Source organism: Daktulosphaira vitifoliae, unplaced genomic scaffold, assembly GCF_025091365.1.
Source record: "Daktulosphaira vitifoliae isolate Bord-2020 unplaced genomic scaffold, ASM2509136v1 Scaffold_2, whole genome shotgun sequence".
In the NCBI taxonomy this organism is placed as follows: domain Eukaryota; kingdom Metazoa; phylum Arthropoda; class Insecta; order Hemiptera; family Phylloxeridae; genus Daktulosphaira; species Daktulosphaira vitifoliae.
In genome coordinates, this window is record NW_026099573.1 from 42,479,220 (window position 1) to 42,497,193 (window position 17,974).

Genomic DNA, 17,974 nt, shown 5'->3' on the forward strand with positions numbered 1-17,974 from the left:
ATACACACTAGTGTATTATTCTTAATACCGACTAGGGTTATATATTTTAAATTCGTTTCTAATCTCTGACTAGATGTTTTTTAACATTAACTCTAAGGATTGTTGTCAGACTTTATTTAATCAGTAGTTAGAAATGTTTATACAAGAAAGGAATAATTTAAATATAGAGATTGGATTTAGTTCAGGTTAAACATTTAAGATGGACGTCGAATAAAAGTATAAATTTTACCTCGTCTAATCCCTTAAGTATTTTTTTGGCGTTTAAACCTGCAATACGATTTGCGTTTTACTACCCACCAAGAGCGTTACTTACACGTGAAGATAGCGCGGAAACCGAAGTACTGTTGGAAATTATCATTAAAAAATAAATCACTCTGAAACCTAAATATAAAAGACTGGACGCGGCCATTAAACCAATTGTTACGGTACTCCCCGAACAGACACGGGCGTTAAAAATGTTTTACTTTTTGAGTAAATTCAATTTTATTGCCATAAAGAGATTAAATGATTTTAATGAAACTAAACGATTTTTTTACATATCTAAGAGTTCACGTTCCCAAAAGGTGAACTCGAGTAATGTAACGTTTAAAATTTAATGGCCATTGGATGCAGTTTTGCGGTTCTGTCACACCTTAAGTAACACACGACCAACTGAAATCCAAAACACAATATTATCCTTTTGTTCTACAATCGTGTCGTTAGTGTCTTAGTAAACAAGGCAAGTTTTCAGACACTCTAAAGTGCGTGTATTAAAATAACTTAGTGTTTCCATGACTTAAGTTGTATGTGTACTCTATACATATAGCTGATTTGTTGGTATACTAATGCACACGCTATTATAGTGTTACAACAGAAAACATTATGTTATTAAATGGCAATGTAAAATCTTGTTGGCGAATAAATGCGAATACAAACAAACACTCTGGTGGTAACTGCTTTTGACAATAATACACTCGGTGGCCGTAACTACTAAATGATTACCGAAAACGCATAGCCGTCGAGTCCCCGAATAAACACGTAATGTTACCACTGAAACGAATTGCCAATTATGAAAATATTGTCCATTCTCTAGTGATACTACACGTATAATAAACTATTATTATTATTATTATTTTTTGTATCCCTTGAGATAATTTCCAAAATAATATTTCGTTGTGATCAACTGGGCACACCAAACAGCGCTGGAAAATATAATTATTGCTGTTTATCCACTACCCCTATAGGAAATATCACCGACGTTTACCCAACAAGATGAAAAAAGAAACAAACGACACGCACCTTTTGTGTGCATGCCGTTCCTACCAAAATATTATAATGTATTGTTTCTATTTGTCATCAAGTCCCTGTACTCCGCTTACAATGTGTTAAGGTCCATGGCAGAAAACGGCCACGTGCACCATAACACATGCGGGGACCTAGGCACGTACGGCTTTAGGGTGTTCCGTTGTGCTGGCGGTAACCACCTGTCCAGCACGAGCTGTTCCACCTTACCTAACTGTTTTTATCTCATTTATCGAAACAACCCTCCCTAATTCTCATATACCTAGCAACACACGTGTCACCGTTTGTAAACATCCAGCGCCGTTTCAAAAATTAAAAAAAAATTTTAGAACATTAGTAGGGCTCGGTATTATAAATATATTTATACATTTTGTTAAATTATTGCAAACACTCCATGAACCGGTAAATTTTTTTAATAATTTACTTGTAAAATTATTAATATATTGTCAGCGAGGTTATAGTTTTTTTTAGAGGGGGATTCGGGGAGATTATCCCCCTTAAAACGAGACATTTATTATTACAGTACTAATAATCCTATGCCAAAGTTGACGAAATTGAGACATTTCAAAGAGGCTCAAACTAAATTTATAATTACATATAATACCGAATCCTAAACATTATAATCATAGTTTTTAATATTAAATTTATTACTACCAACGAACATTGATCAGAAACTCCTAAAGCAAGTCGTTCGTCATAAATTAATTTCATTTCAAGCCAATTTAAATTATCCGATTAATTGGTTGAACGAAGCAAATTAGCTCTTGTTATTGTTTCAAACCAATTTAGAAGTAACATTTGGTAACAAAGTTTCGAATAAATTTTGAGAATCGATACGAGTACGGTTATGAATTCTAAGTAAACGTATGAAGAACACGCCTATCTAAACATTACGACAAATTCGTGATTAAGTCGAACAAAATAATCGAATATATTTTCAGATCAGCAATCTAAAATAGTATTGTATTACAAACATTTAAACGACAAAAAAATTACCTTGTCGTTCTGCAATAAAAAATATCGATTAATATCGAGTACGGTATTGAAACAGTTGATACAATCACATATAAATATTAATTCAAAAGAACATATGCGTCGCAGCTTATTAAAATATTTATTTATCATAATAAAATAACTTAGATTGCTCATTAAAAGTATAATAAAATGAGCAATCAGAGAGTAAAAAATGTATGGTTAAAGTTTTCTCAGTTGTGCGAAACTAAATCAACAGTTAATTATTAAAGTTATCGATTGTATTTAATGAGTTTATTTAAAAAGCTAGTTTAAATGGAGTATAAATATTTAGTGTTAACTTTAACAATTTATAGACACTCAAGTGAAAGGCAATATCATTGTAACTTTGTTTTTTCATAAAACAAAGTGATGTTTTCAAAAATTTCATTTTATAATAGAAAAGACAAAAATTTTTTATGAAAAAAATATATTCAGAAGAATGTAAAAATATAATAATATAAAATAACAAATAATATATAATAAAATAACATAATATATTCAATATATATGGTACTGTGTTCCATCAAATTATGAAGTGCACACATTATTTATTATACGGAGATATAAATGATTTACAGGGCATACAGATTAAAAATATATATACAAGCTGGTTTTGTCCAAAAAACCACAAAATTCATAAAAATAAAAGCAAAAAAAAAGGTTGAAATTTTCAACAGAAAAACTATTATTTATATAAGTTTATTTTTATATGAATGATATCTTTTAATTTTATTTACAAGTGTGATTTATATGAGTGTATAAATTTGAGGTATTGACAAAGCCAAACATATTGTTTTGAGTAGGCACCTATTGGGACTGTTATTTCTAAAAATATAGTTCGTTTGATTATTTACTGTTTAGTCGTGTATTAAGCCTTTAAACCGGAAATATCCAAAACGTCCTATTAGTGGTAGTCACACGCCCCTGCACTATCGACCCCTTAATTCGTTATTTAATACCATCGCACAGCTGTTTCGAGCATGCGTGTAAAACAAATCAGCTTCAGTTTTTGCACTACTGTTTTTTAACGCATGGTAGATATTGTATAGGAAACTAGATATAGTACATGACAACTATTCGAGCCTAAAATGTGTAAGATATCTGTATGTTAACACTTATCAACAGGAAGCGGTCATTTTGTGCAAAAAAAATAGCAGTAAAATGTCGCATTGAAAATATTCAACTATTAATAAAAATAAAACATTTATAATATTAACGGTTTAGTTTTAATCTAACAGTTTTTCTAAAAGTGAACATAAAATCCAATTATTACAAGATAATTATTTGATAAAATCACTAATACTAATTTAGTAAATTAAATAAATTAGAGTAATATTTATTAGATTAAAAAATGACTCTGATTTTATATTTAGTTTTAACATTGATATGACACATAAAAAAAACAATCACAGTCAGGTAACTCATAATGTCAATTTTATTTTAACACGTCATAGTTTTCTTAATGGTCAAAAATCAAGGTCATAAAACTGAAATACTGTATTTTTTTTTTACGGATTTCTAATACTTAAAAAATTTTTTTAATATTTTATGAAATGAGTCGCTGAGGAGCTAATATGAAAAATGATTTTTAATGTTGTGTTTAAAAGTCAGAAACAGTATTATTGTGAGTTGGATGGACACGGTCGACTTCCGTATATTAACCATAGGATGCGATTCCCCAAAGAAATAGTCCATTATGAAAATTATTTTAACTATACAGGTGTTGTTACAAGAGTATAAATGTATAAGCATCTGTCGGGCAACTCAATATTGTCTGAGCTCACTCTCCCAGAAATAAAAGGCAGGAAAAACTATTACGACCGCAGTAATTATGACGAAGCTCCTTCAGCTGTTGTTTAGACGTGGTAAGGTTAATAGTAATAGGAAATCAGACATCATCGATGGGGTAAATGTTACCGGATAGATAACGAAATTATAAAACGTAAGGAGAACACTGAGAGTTATAATCTTTATAAAAAAAAAAGCAGCTGTACAACTTGATCCGATTATAGCGCGAAGACAAATTTTGCTATGGTTTTACGTAGGGGAAAAAAATGTTTATTTAACATAATATTTGGACAACGTCACTCAAGCAGGTGCTGAGTAAGCTGAACATTCGGTCACCACGTTCAATGCGTTAATTCCATTAATGATATTAGTATATGATATTACAATGTTACTACATGAAAATGGCAATGTGCTCGAAAATATTGGTCCGAGCTGAATTGAGACGAATCTTTATTAAATCAAACATGAAATTTTAATAAGCAGAGCTCAACAATTTTTTATTGACAACTGAAATCCAAAAGTCGGTTAAAAACGAATCACTAATACATAAACGTATTTTTATCAGTCAACGCGAGAACATCGAAATATATTGCAACTCGACGAAGGATTGATTTCATTTAATGAGAAATACTGAATTTCCTATGAAAAACAACTCGGGTGGGGTTTTCCCGTCTTGTTGACGCCAACGGTCGATATGAGGCTCTACTCAATTAAAACGAGAAAAAAAGTTTTGCAGTAAAAAGGTGCAAAAACATTTTAATGTCGCAGAATACACTATAATATTATTTCGAGAAAATGGGTAGGCGTTTCCACTTTTGTCCAAATACTGAAATAATGAAATTTCAGTACACGGAAAAGCACGTTATAAAAATAATGTCAATTTAGTTCATTTATTTGAATGCTACACGTTTTACATGATAACGGGTTTTTGAAAATTTAAAACAAGACCTGGTTATATTACATAGTCATGTACACGAGACATTATTAAAAAGCAATTGAACTAGGAATTATTCAATATGGAATATCAGGTAATATGATTATTAAACTCGTTAAAGTCATTGTTAAGTGTACTATAAACTGGCCGACTAAATGATGTCTCGGGCACTAAAATCTTTGTTAAATACTCGTCAGTTATAATAAAGTAAAGAGTGTTTAATAAATAGATACAATAAATAACATAATGATTATCATCAAAAAAAGTTATTTTAACTTGTATTTAATTTGTTGAAACATTTTTTCCAATACAATATAGAAATTGAACTGTTAAGGATATGTTTTGAAGCTTATCAATCTGTTTATCTGGTTATAAAATAACATATTGATAAGAAATTCATGAAAAATACATAATGTAATTTTTCCACGTATAGTAAAGTTTGCGATAAAAATATGAGTTTAGACGGGGCGCGGTAATAATTATTAGCATTACACAAGGGCGCGGTAAAGTGGCGACAGAGGGGTCTGAAGCACGCCATTCAAGTATAGGGGATCTTGACAATCGTTTACGTAATGTTTGCATTTGACTGAGCTTTTGAGTAAGTTAATGAAACTTATATTTTCATCAAGTACTCACCTATTCTGGAACACCTGTAATCCATGGTGGTGCCGCGAGACATGGCGATTGCGGCACACTCGCGACGATTTGTCAAATAAGTCACACTCGCACAGTCACCACTTTCTGTCCATCATACCGCAATATTACCGTAAAAACGTGGTCGATCGACGGCAACCGGTCCCGGGGAAAACCTCCGAACTAGACACGACACTCGGTTGCGCTACAACTCACGACCGTTACCGAACAACACGCACAGCAATCGCCTAGACCGGCCGACCGTGTGTCGAGCATGTGTGCTACTGCTGCCAGATCATAACAGGCGGCGGCGTCTGCTGCGACGGTGCGTGCGCCGGACACCTCACTACCACCCGTCGCTGGGTCGTAGCCACCGGCGTACGTTGTCATGGTAACCGCGTGCGACCGCGGATCTGTTTTCCCGGTGTTCCGTTCGCCCTTCGTAACGGTAGCCGCCGTGCGAATAATTCGCACAAACCGGCCGGCATGTTAACGCTATTGCTGCAAGTCAACGATGAACGACAGAGAACCAAGTTGTAACGATAAAAAATAACGTCACTAAAAATATAAAAATAGTCTCGCGATTTATGTTTCATATCTATTCTCAGGGCTGCTTTACAACCTAGGCAGACAAGACGGCTACCTAGAGTCCAAAATTTTAGAGAGGCATTTTGACAGATTCGTTCAAATTTTTTTATTTAACTTGATACTTAAAAGGAACGGATGCGTATTCACAAAACCTGGACTCCTCCATTGATATAAAATTTTGGTACTTAGGGAATGTAGATAGGTGAAGCTTTTGTATGACTTTCAAATCGTAGAGTTATGAAAGTTTACGGCTCTCTTATAGTAAATTTCTAAATATATCACTGGGAAGGGGCACTGATTTTGTAAATGCCTACTTCAAGTCCAGCCTGTTTTTTAATGGTACAAATAATTTATGAATTAACCACTGTTGTATTCAAAAAGGATTCTGTCAACAAAATTACGTGTCCCCCATTAAATTGTTTTTGTAAAACTACAAAATTTTATAAAACCCGAGTATGAGATTAACTCCAAATAAGCTTTAGCAGCCTACACAAAGGTAAATGTATCTATTATTATATACGTTATTAATATGTCATATAAATACACAATTAAATTTTCAATTGCGTATAGTGATAATTTTTTTTTTTGAGGAGCCTGAGCATCACCACAATGTGCTTTTGGTCACGCCAACATAAATGTAATTAATAGTTAGCAGATCTTTATTTAGTAGAATGTTTTTAGATTTTCGGGAGTCTTCAAGTTATATGGGTCAAAGTTCCAATGTTTTGAATGAACAATCCACAGTCTATACTTTGATCAAGAAATCCAGCAGTTTCATAACCTAACAGAGATGAATCAGCGTAATCTGAAATTTGATGACTTGTGTTATTTGAATTAAGCACAGTTTACCTCTGTATTATAATTCATAAATAATAATTGCCAAACAGTTGTAAAAAAAATTAACGAATTCAGCATAGTACTGGATAAATGATGAGCCTTTTTATTTAAGAAAATAAAATAATCTATAGAAGAATATAAAGTGATTGTGTTAATAGATAGCTACTTGGCCTGAATCATCAAATCCTGATGCTATTTTTTTATAATGAACGGTCAACTTTTGTCCATTGTAGTTAACGCTATGCGACCCCCGAGAAACCATGAGGGCACCATTAGAGTTGGACGATATTGATGCAGAACAATGGATGTGTGGTGAAATTATTGACACTGCATTCCATTGTGGTGACATTCTTATTTCATTTTCTAAATTTTTCAATATTCTGTTGATTAATAAAAAAATTGCTTTTAATTAATTGATAGACTATTCAGATGCCAATAATAATGTTAAACTCAATGTAGTTTATATCTTCATACAATTTTTTAAATACCTTGTAGATCCATCCTTTGTTTGACTAACTACTATGTCTTTATACCTCCAAATATGCGTATCAAACTGGGTCACCGCGTGTTTGATTTCAGCTAGAGCTTTATTACACTCTTCAACGTAGGTCGGACCGTGTCGACAATTGGCGAAAAACACATCTAACGAAAAGTCGTTGCTAGCAATCTTGAATGGGTTTATAGTTGACCGAACTCCTGCTTCATCTATTATATAAACTAAACAATTGGATGTCGAAGTGAAACAAGCACCAGCTGGAAACAGTTTCACCGATCTAGATAAATAATAGTAAAAAATTTTTTAGGTCTAGTTAGTCGAAAATTGTATTGTGATTAATCATTGTATTATTAATATATGTATATTAATAAAAGTTGAATTTTCCACACAATAATTGAATGTTTGGCGTGGAGCGTGGAAAATAAGTTTAGCAATCTTTTGTATTTTCTTATTTTTAAAAATCAAGTAAGGTAATAGGTAATTGGAATGAAAACGTCAAATTTTTGTCAACTTAAAATAATCATGATTAATTTATTAAAAAAAATAAAAATTCAACATATTATTTAAAAGGTAGTTAAATAATTAGAAGGCATTGCAAAAGTTTATGAGTACAACGGCGTTTGGTATAGGCAAACTGGATGTTTAAATGCATTGATATTGTAAAATTTAGTTTAAATATTAAGATATTTCTGAAAATAATAGTTTGTTTTTAAATATCTTAATTGATATAATTTTATAAACTATAGAAATACAGAATTATGGATTTTACATAATTTTTAGTTCATACTTATGATCGTGACCAATCAAATCTTTGGCTCTTATCTCTACGGTTTTGTCAGTCTGGTAAATGGTACCAATAGAATGAAGTAACGCCGATTTGGTATTGTCCTCATTAAATGCAACTGCCAAATTCAACTAAAATTATTCTTTTTTTAAATTTACAAATTCAAAAATTTAATTTAATCTAATAAAAGAAAAAAAAATTGTCCTTTCCTGATTTAAAGAATTTTTAATGTTTACAGAGTGCATTAGAATTGCATTTTTAAAATAAACCATATATATTATCATTAGTGTTAAAAACTCATTATATAATGGTTGTATAATTCAGTTTTAAGGAGGCAATAATAAAAGTAATATTTCCAGCAATAATTAACCTTATAATAACATGTATTTTTCACATGATAGTTAAAATTATTTTACGCAAAATTCATTTTAATGACATAAAAAACAAGTAACAACACTAACCAGCCGGTTTGTTAATCGAACAGAACCGTCTAAAGTCAATTCAACAGAAACGTCATATGGTAACTGTAACCCTATTGTTCCATGTTTGGTTGTGGTTACAGTGCCAGTACCCATTGGGAGAGTTGTGATCTATAAACACACAGTTATTAATGAAATTTGAAAATGTAAATAAAATAATTTTAATTTTACATGTTCCAGACATTTCTTTGACAATTCATTACAATTCATCTGTGGAGTTAACTGCAAGAGATCTTTTACAAGACGATTTTGAACATTAACTAGGTCTTTACTAAGTAAATTCAAAAACATTTCATTGTTTATCCAATCTTCACTACCTGTTTCGTGTATTGAGTTTCTTTTATTTTCCTTATCATTTTTGTGGAAATTCTATTTAACAGGTCAACCCAAGGGCTCAGTCACAATAAGTAATAAAATAAAGTATATAGTTTCTTTTATTGACTAAATTTGATAGTAAAAATAGTATAGAAAACTTTTTCGTGCTGTGGCACGCTTACTATTTTTGAACATCTTAAACCACTATTCTGTTGACTTTCCATTATCTTATTATTGTATTATAACACCAAGGGTTTAACAATGTTTTTTTACTATTATGTCAACTGTGGAGAGGTAATAATACATTATAATACTTAATAGGAATACTTAAGAAGAAATAAAACATTTAAGTGTTATTCTAAAAACGTCATAGAAACAAAATTATAACCATGAAAAGTGATACTAAATTTTGTATTATTTTGTAACATTGTACTAAATGTGTAAAACTAATATTATAATTCAATATTTTTGAAATAATATAGAACTTTTATTTTGTCTTGTACGACATTCCAATAAATTGTTATTTACCATACTTATGAAAAATATTTTTTCGAATACCCTAGAAATACTTTTTTGAATCATTAGATAAAATTATTTTATATTTTATTTATTAAATAAAATCTATTACTTAGTCAAAGCTGATGCCTAAAAATGTTTAACACTCACATTTTGTATAGTAATTTTTTTTTTTTTTTTGCAATGTATTCTTAGTTTTTTTCATCATAAAAACATCAAATACTTATATTTGAAATATTAATTTTTACATTAAAACGTTGGTATTTAGAATAAATGTACTTTCCTGAAAATACTAGAGTATGGAAGACAATATAAATTGTATGATTTAGATTCATGAATATGTTTTTTAGGTTAGATAATGATTTAAAAAAGTATTTCCAGGGTGTTCAGAAAAGTATTCTGCCTAAGTATGTTATTTACTTGCTAAAAATGTTACTAAAAAGTAATTTCTTTTCAAACATTTATTATCTATTAGTTTCAGCGCTAGGTTTGCGGGGTAAGGGGCCAATAATTATTGAAGATCCTAGAGAAACAACCTGATATGTTCTATTTTTTCATAAAATAATTTTTTGATAACTTTGATGAAATATTATTTTTCTCCATAATTTAGTATAAAAACGAGTTCTATATTCCTATTATTTATGGAGATGATTAATTAAAAAAAATATTTACATAGACGTATAGTGAGACATATAGATAGGCCTCACAATTTCATAATGAATTTAAAAACTATAATTAGTATTTATTCATATATTATATTTTAAAATCAAAATACTACTAATCAGGATATAATTAAAGAAATAAGAGTTGATGTTGCTTTTGGAATAATCCACCAATTTCTCTAAATGAAACACTATCTACAGATTTGCATCGAAGCGTTTCTTATGATAGTGATTTTAATCACTGTCAGATATCATCTATACTTGTCCCATCTATGCCTCGTCCACACTGTGCCTCGACCCCACTGTGCTACCGTTTTTTAAATTATTATTACACTTAAGACTATAAGGAACTAAAGTATCATAAAAAATATTTTTAATTTATTAAGAAAATAACTTTTTTGTTAAATTAGCGAAAAATGTAAATTAAATAAATTAAGATAACCATCTTTTAAAAAATTTCGAAAAATAATATCTTATTGATGTTCAGTAGTAAATATTCTGTAGTAAAATATAACCATTTTTAGACATAAAGTGTAATAATAGTTTTAAAAGAAGTAATGCAAAATATTTAATGATCAAAAGTTCTTAGATTTATCAAAATATTATGGACCATCCTGTATTTAGTATAATTTATAATTTTTTGATACCTTGATTTAACTTGAGATGATATAAAGTATAAAATGTTTACTTTAACACATTCATATAAAATTTTGTTTTTAATAGTAGTTGTTACTACTATTAGTTGTACTAATAATAGTTTCTTATTAATTATGGTAAATAAATAATCAAAGTTGCCAGTATTCCAGGTTTTTTTCCTCGTTGAAATAGCTATAAAATTTTAAAATTTTATAGCTCAAATTTTACGATAGAAAAATTGAATTAATATTTAAGATCAAAATTAACATTCAATAAATATTAAATATATTACTTAATATTCTCAAAACATTTTCGTATAATTTCAATAATTATATTTCTGAAAGTTCCTTGAGAAAAATACAATTGTTTATAATATTATTTTAAACAGTTGAGAAATAAAATTTATTCAAATTAATAGCATTGATCTACTTTTTTGTTAGATTTTTTTAGACCTGAACACTTGAAGTTAAATAACAGCTGACATGTAATTCTATTACTCTAGGATTTTTACAGTAATCATTAAAATTTATCGAAAATTCACGGAAAATACTTTGAAAATGCCGTTGAAATGCTAGAAAGTATAAAAAAATATATATTTAAAAATGATCTTCGGTTCATAGCAAAATATCAACTTTCAATAAGATTGAATTTAAGTACGTTTATATGTCAAAACAGAACAAAAGAGAATCAACCTTATTTTGTCAATGATACAGCCTATGTAATATATACCGAAGAAAATTTACAAACAAGAATACTGTTTGTCTACCTTTCTTTTTTGGACGTCTATTATCCAGTTACCGCTTTAAAGTACTATAAAGATTTTGTTGGTAAATATACGTTCACGCGGTGGTGAAGTAAGTATTAAGTATAAAAGTCTTATCATAAGAAAAGTAATTTATTTTTTGCCTCTAATGCACCCCTTGATTTCATATGTTTTATTGAAAAAAAACAGTATAGTCAATACTAAGTGTAATAAACATTATTATAGATTCAAACTTAATATCACAATAACAAAACGCTTCGATTCAAATGCACAAAAAATATGTCAAAAACATTTTTTGGGGGGGAATTGGTACTTAATCTATATTTTTTGAGGCAATTATGGAAAAATATTAAAACACTCCTGAAAAAAACGTTTAACACAAGCATATAAATAAAAATTATATTGTTATGTATGACTCAGATATTTATTACTTTTCTAAGTTATATATTTATATATATTGGAGTTAAAAAAACCCAAAATAACACATTATTTTTTAAATACATATGAAAAAATATTGAAAGATAAAATAGAAAAAATTAAAAAAGAATATATATTTAAATTACATAATTCATTTGTTAGATTAATAAATAAATCATATCAAAAGTCAATTAATAAAACATAAAATATATTTATTATAATAATAATTAATTGTAAACATTTTATAACTGACATATGTAATAATACAAAATAGAAAACATTTTATTTGTATATTTCATACTCATAATAATAATACATTTAATTTTAATTTTCCAATGAATAAAAATTTATTATTCTATTATTAATTTACTAAAAAAATTGTTTCAATGAATTAATTAAATACAGATATATTATAAAAAAATGGTTAAATTAATTAAATTAAATATTTAGTTTTTACATAATTACATTCAAAATAAAAAACAAATTCTCTTTAAAAGAGACATATTATAATAAATGTATTTACGGTCAAAAATTCATTTTTTTAATAATAATATTAACAAAAAAACTAAATTAATTAAATGTAAATTGACATATATTAAATTGAAGTGATGGGGTAAACTTCTATTTATAATATGAAAATTTAATTACTATTTTTATTTGAATTAACTATTTTTGGTTAAGTATTTCTTAAGTTAAGTATTATAAGTATATTTTTTTTAATTTCATGTTAATCATAATTGACAATAGAACTAAAATAGTTGTGTAGTTACTTTGACAACTTGTTTATTTTATAATAATAAAGTTGTTAAACCATGAATACTGTAAAACATTTTTATTCCAATGATCTTGTAGAAGAGGTCGAAGAACCGAGCGATACGGAGACAACGGTTATGTCGGGCGGCCGTAGATTTTCCAACGAGTTGAGCGTGAACAATTACAGGGAAATGGTCAAACAGTGTCTGTTGGACGCGTCCAAAGAGTTCACGAATGGTTTTCAGTTTCTCCGAGAGGTGGAGAACGACCAGGCAGATTTGACGGTGTTGAAAAGATGTCCTCAGCAATTGAAAAACTTGATATTGTTGTGGACGTGCTACTTGGACAAGTGCGACATTGTTCAAACCCTAGTCAATGCNATATTGTTGTGATACTTGGACAAGTGCGACATTGTTCAAACCCTAGTCAATGCCGACACCAACATAGATTATGTACTGCCGTTTAGGGGTTATGGCGCCGTACACATGAGTACCCTAAACGGCTGCGTGCGATGTCTAAAGCGTTTAATTAACGCCGGTTGCAGTCCACACGCTCGCGTCGATGACACGTCGTCCTTACACTTTGCTACTTACACCGATTCCGTGGACTCTGTACAGCTGCTCGTAGATTCCGGTTGTAGGTTAGAACCCACAGTTTTGCATAGTGCCGTTAAAGCCAGAGCGGTCAGATGCATTAAGCTGCTAGTCTCCAAGTACTCGGTGTACGTGAACGTTCTGGACTCGTCTGGATTCGCCCCTATACATATATGTGCAGATCAAGGGTTCGCCGATTGCATGAATGTGTTATTAATTTCAGATAGAATTCTAGTCAACATTAAAGGCTATCAAGATAATACAGCCATGCATTTGGCTTGTGAGTCGGCGCAGTTAGAATGTGTCAAACTGTTACTTGATCATGGCGGTAACGTTCATGACAAAAACTCCAAGTTGCAAGTGCCAATGCATATGGCCGCCAAAGCGCAGAGCGTCGAATGTATTGAAGCGTTGGTCAGAGCCGGCGCTGACGTCAACGCCAGGGACGTTGATGACCGAACGCCGCTGCACACGGTTATCGCTGCCAGGACTTTGAATGTGAGCCAAGCTGTAGAAGTGTTACTTGGCTACCAGGCCAAGGTTAACGTCCAGGATCATTTCGGGTTTACACCGCTGCACGTAGCAGCATTGAACGAAGCGCCCGAATGCGTCGATTCTCTTTTGCACAAAGGCGGTAATGTAGGCATCCACACATATGGCGGTATATCAGCTTTAAACATGATAGTGCGCAAATTACCTTCGTGTGTTCCGGCCGTCGGGAGGCAGCTCGATAATGCTATTTCGTCAAATTGGGCGAACGGGTTTAAACGCGGTCCCGAAATTCAACTCAAGTTTAAATACTTGTTGGACAGCAACACTTTCGGCGAGATCGATCTGTTGAAATGTTTTCAGGAAGAAGGACAATACGAGTTGTTGCAGCACCCCCTGTGCCAGGCGTTTTTGTATTTGAAATGGAACAAAATCAGAAAATATTATTTGATGCGTATGGCGAGTTTGGCTCTGTTCATTACTTTCTACACTTTTTACGTTCTCACAGTGTTAAGTCGAGATTGTTACAACGCTGCTCATTTTTCTCAAATGAATATTTCGTCTTGTGTGAACAACTCTACCGTCGGCCAGTTTCTGGTCACTCACTATCACATTATGGACGTAATCGCCTATGTATTATACGTAATCACCGTAGTAGAGAGTTTCTTAAAAATATCAGAAATGGCCGGCTACGCGTACCTTAGCGAGTACTTTTTAAATTTGAGTAACTTTAGCGAGTGGTTGGTGTTGGTGAGCGTGCCGGTAATATCGTTGAGCATCTTCGGCCAGACGTACCAATGGCAAAACCACGTGGGCGCTTTTTCTGTTCTCTGCGCCTGGACCAATTTAATGGTCAAAGTCGGCCAACTGCCATGGTTCGATATTTACGTTGCGATGTACACTGAAGTTCTAAAAGAATTCGCCAAACATCTAATGGCCTATATGTGCTTACTGATAGGGTTTTCTGTCAGCCTTTGTGTGGTATTCCCGAGTTCTCTGTGGTTTAATAATCCAATTACCGGTTTTGTCAAAGTACTGGTGATAATGGCCGGCGAGTTGGACCTCAATTTATTAGAAGTGCACAACCAATCTCCATTAATGACCCAATTGAGTGCCTATATTGTCTATGTAGCACTTTTAGTTTTCGTGTCCATCATACGTATGAATCTTGTCGGTATCGCCGTTTTTTTTTTTTATGTCAGATAAAACTCATTCATTACATTGAGTTATTCATGTTAAGGAGCTATTGGCCGAAAAGCATCAAACGCAAAGCTCTGGTTTACCTGTCCAAAAACAGGGCATATATGACGGTGAAGCCGTTAAATCAAAGACAAGCACTGCCGAGGGACATCATTGACGCCATACGAACGTTAGTCAAACGGAAAAAACAAGATCATTGCGAAAACAATGAACAGTTGAGTATTAAGGAAATTTTGAAAGAAGTGAAAGAACTGAGAAACGTCGTGGATGAAAATCAAAAAGTTATTAGACGCTTTCTCATGAATTTAAATAGCGCTAAGTAAACTAACAAACTAATTTTAATAACGTGATATTAATAAATTTTAACATTTTCGCAATTTTATGGATAGTTAGATGATTTATTTATTTAAACTTTATCAATAGGATATTTGTTTCGATTAATGGTACATTAAAAAGTTTACACGACATAAAAACTCTGTAGTTTTGCAAATATTGCATGTTTTGTTAAAATCTACATTATAGATTTTAACAAAACGTGCAATAATTGCTTTACTTGAAGACATTTTCCGATTTTTTATTAAATAATTATTAGTTTTCAAAACTACAATAATCATAGCAAAACTACATTAAATAAATAAATACCAAGTAATTTATAATATACATTAACAACGAGACTATAACTAATATCCGGTCACATGAAAAAAAGTAAATAAATGCAAATACTCTCACATAATTCTTTTAATATTATAAGATTCGTCATTATTATAGGTGAATTATCAATAAAAAAAAAACACAGCACGGAGGGGTCGTGGCACAGTGGTGACGTGGCATAGTTGGATCAAGTATAATGATATCTGACAGTGATTAAAATCACTATAAAAAAAAAACGCTTCGATGCAAATCTTTAGATAGTGTTTAATTTTAAAAAATTGGTGAATTATTCCAAAAGCTACATAATCTGCTAGTTCCTTATTAATATCCTGATTAAGATAAAGTATATCGAATGAAAAAGGGATTATTAAAAAATATTATTTCTCATTAAAAAATTATGTTGATCCATACACTTTTCAATAAGTTTTATCATTATAAAGTTAAAAATGGAGAATACAAAATCAAAAATTTTCACACAAAAATAGCATTTGGTAGCCATTTTCACAGTGAAGATAAGATAACGTCTGAAATTTTTTTTTTTCATGATTAAGTATATTACATTAGCTTTAATTTAAGATATATATAAAAGTGTCAGACTTTCCGGAACACTATCAAAATTTAAGTTGAAAAAGTTAATTTTTTGTGAAAAAGTTGTCATTTTAAATCCCNGTAAATTTTTTGTGAAATTGTCATTTTGAATCCCCCCCTGAAGGTAGGTAAAAAGTCAGATTAATAAAAAAAAATATACCAAATGATAGGTAAAGACATCAAGCATCTATAAAAAAAAAAATGATATTAATATGTTTATTTTTGAAAAAGTTACGGCAGCTTTTAGTAAAAAAAATTGAAAAAATTTCGAAAATTAGCGATTTTTAAATTTGTAATTTTTTTGGAGGTTTCCCCCATTTACAGGGAACGAGGGAATTTTTTCAATTTTTGAGGGCAATGTCTTGGACTAGATACGATTTGTAATATTTTAACGTATCATTGAAAGAAATTGGTTCGGAGAGATCTGAGAAAAAGTGGTAACAGACACAAAAAAAACATATCTTAGTAAAACCAATACCTTCTCAGCTTCGCATCGAAGCTAAAATGATTAAATTACAAAGTAAAATGATTTAATTTTATAGTTGAAACCAATCATATCAAATTTATTTCATCAATAAATACTTTGAAAACATTAAAAATGAATGATTTTAATTTTCTATCTGGAGAGCTTGAAATAACTAACTGTTTAATTGATAAATTATAATTTTTTTTCAATTTTTGAGGGTAATATCTTCAACTAGATACGAATTGTAGTCATTTGACGTATCGTTGAAAAAAGTAACCTCAACTCGGTAACCGTACGTCGCTACCGTTTTATGAAAAAATGGGCTATTTAAGCTAATTCAAATTTCAAAGTTATTCTTCTCCACTTAAAAGAAGCAAACAAATTTGAATAAGTTTAATTTTCTATACTATATTAATTTTTTATTCATATAATATTTATGAAAATCTGTACTCTCTTTGTCAGGTATTTTAAAATAAAATAAAATACAAAACCCAGAATTTTAACACAAAAATAGCAAATTTTTGAATACGTTAGTCATTTTTACCATGAAGACAAATCCAGAGGTCAATTTTTTTTTTTCAAATTAAAGTATATTATATAAGCTTTAATTTAAGATATATATAAAAGTGTCAGAATTTCCGGAATACTTTCAAAAATTAAATTGAAAATATCATAGTAACAATACGCATGATTAAAGTTTTGACCCCCCTTGTTAAAGGGGTATGATCCGATTTACAAAATTTTTTAAATATTTATTATAAAAAATAATAATATTGATCCATACATTTTTCTAAAAGTTATATAAAATATAAATTAAATAATATAAAATATAAAATCGAGAATTTTTTCACGGAAATCGTACGTTTTTCTTTAACTTTGATGTTCGTTTTCACCACGAAGACAAGTTCAGAGGTCAAATTTTTTTTTTTCAAATTAAAGTATATTATATAATCTTTAATTTAAGGTATATATAAAAGTGTCAGCCTTTCCGGAACATTTTCAAAAGTTATGTTGAAAAAGTTAATTTTTTGTAAAAAAGTTAACATTTTGAAACCCTCCCTGTGAACTGTTAAAGGGTCAAATGTTCACAA

General features: G+C 30.3%; 2 protein-coding genes and 1 pseudogene across 3 annotated transcripts in view; 1 reads left to right on the forward strand and 2 right to left on the reverse strand.

Moving 5' to 3' along the window:
* The window catches only part of LOC126899899 (myosin-I heavy chain), a 44,908-nt gene extending 38,983 nt beyond the window's left edge, over nucleotides 1–5,925 (reverse strand). For both annotated transcript variants that reach the window (XM_050675153.1, XM_050675152.1), the window contains exon 1: nucleotides 5,654–5,925. In XM_050675153.1, coding sequence (XP_050531110.1) covers nucleotides 5,654–5,696 — 43 coding nt within the window. In that variant the 5' untranslated portion in view covers nucleotides 5,697–5,925. The remainder of the gene's footprint in view (nucleotides 1–5,653) is intronic.
* A 1,237-nt stretch (nucleotides 5,926–7,162) lies between these two features.
* LOC126899039 (uncharacterized) lies at nucleotides 7,163–9,223 on the reverse strand. Its single transcript, XM_050673548.1, has 5 exons — nucleotides 9,006–9,223; nucleotides 8,817–8,945; nucleotides 8,359–8,486; nucleotides 7,564–7,848; nucleotides 7,163–7,455 (listed from the first exon to the last, which is right to left on the reverse strand). The coding sequence occupies exons 1-5, from the start codon at nucleotides 9,123–9,125 to the stop codon at nucleotides 7,227–7,229; spliced, it is 891 nt and encodes a 296-aa protein (XP_050529505.1). The 5' UTR covers nucleotides 9,126–9,223; the 3' UTR covers nucleotides 7,163–7,226.
* A 3,732-nt stretch (nucleotides 9,224–12,955) lies between these two features.
* Nucleotides 12,956–15,940, forward strand: LOC126898290 (transient receptor potential channel pyrexia-like; annotated as a pseudogene).
* The last annotated feature ends 2,034 nt before the right edge of the window (nucleotides 15,941–17,974 follow it).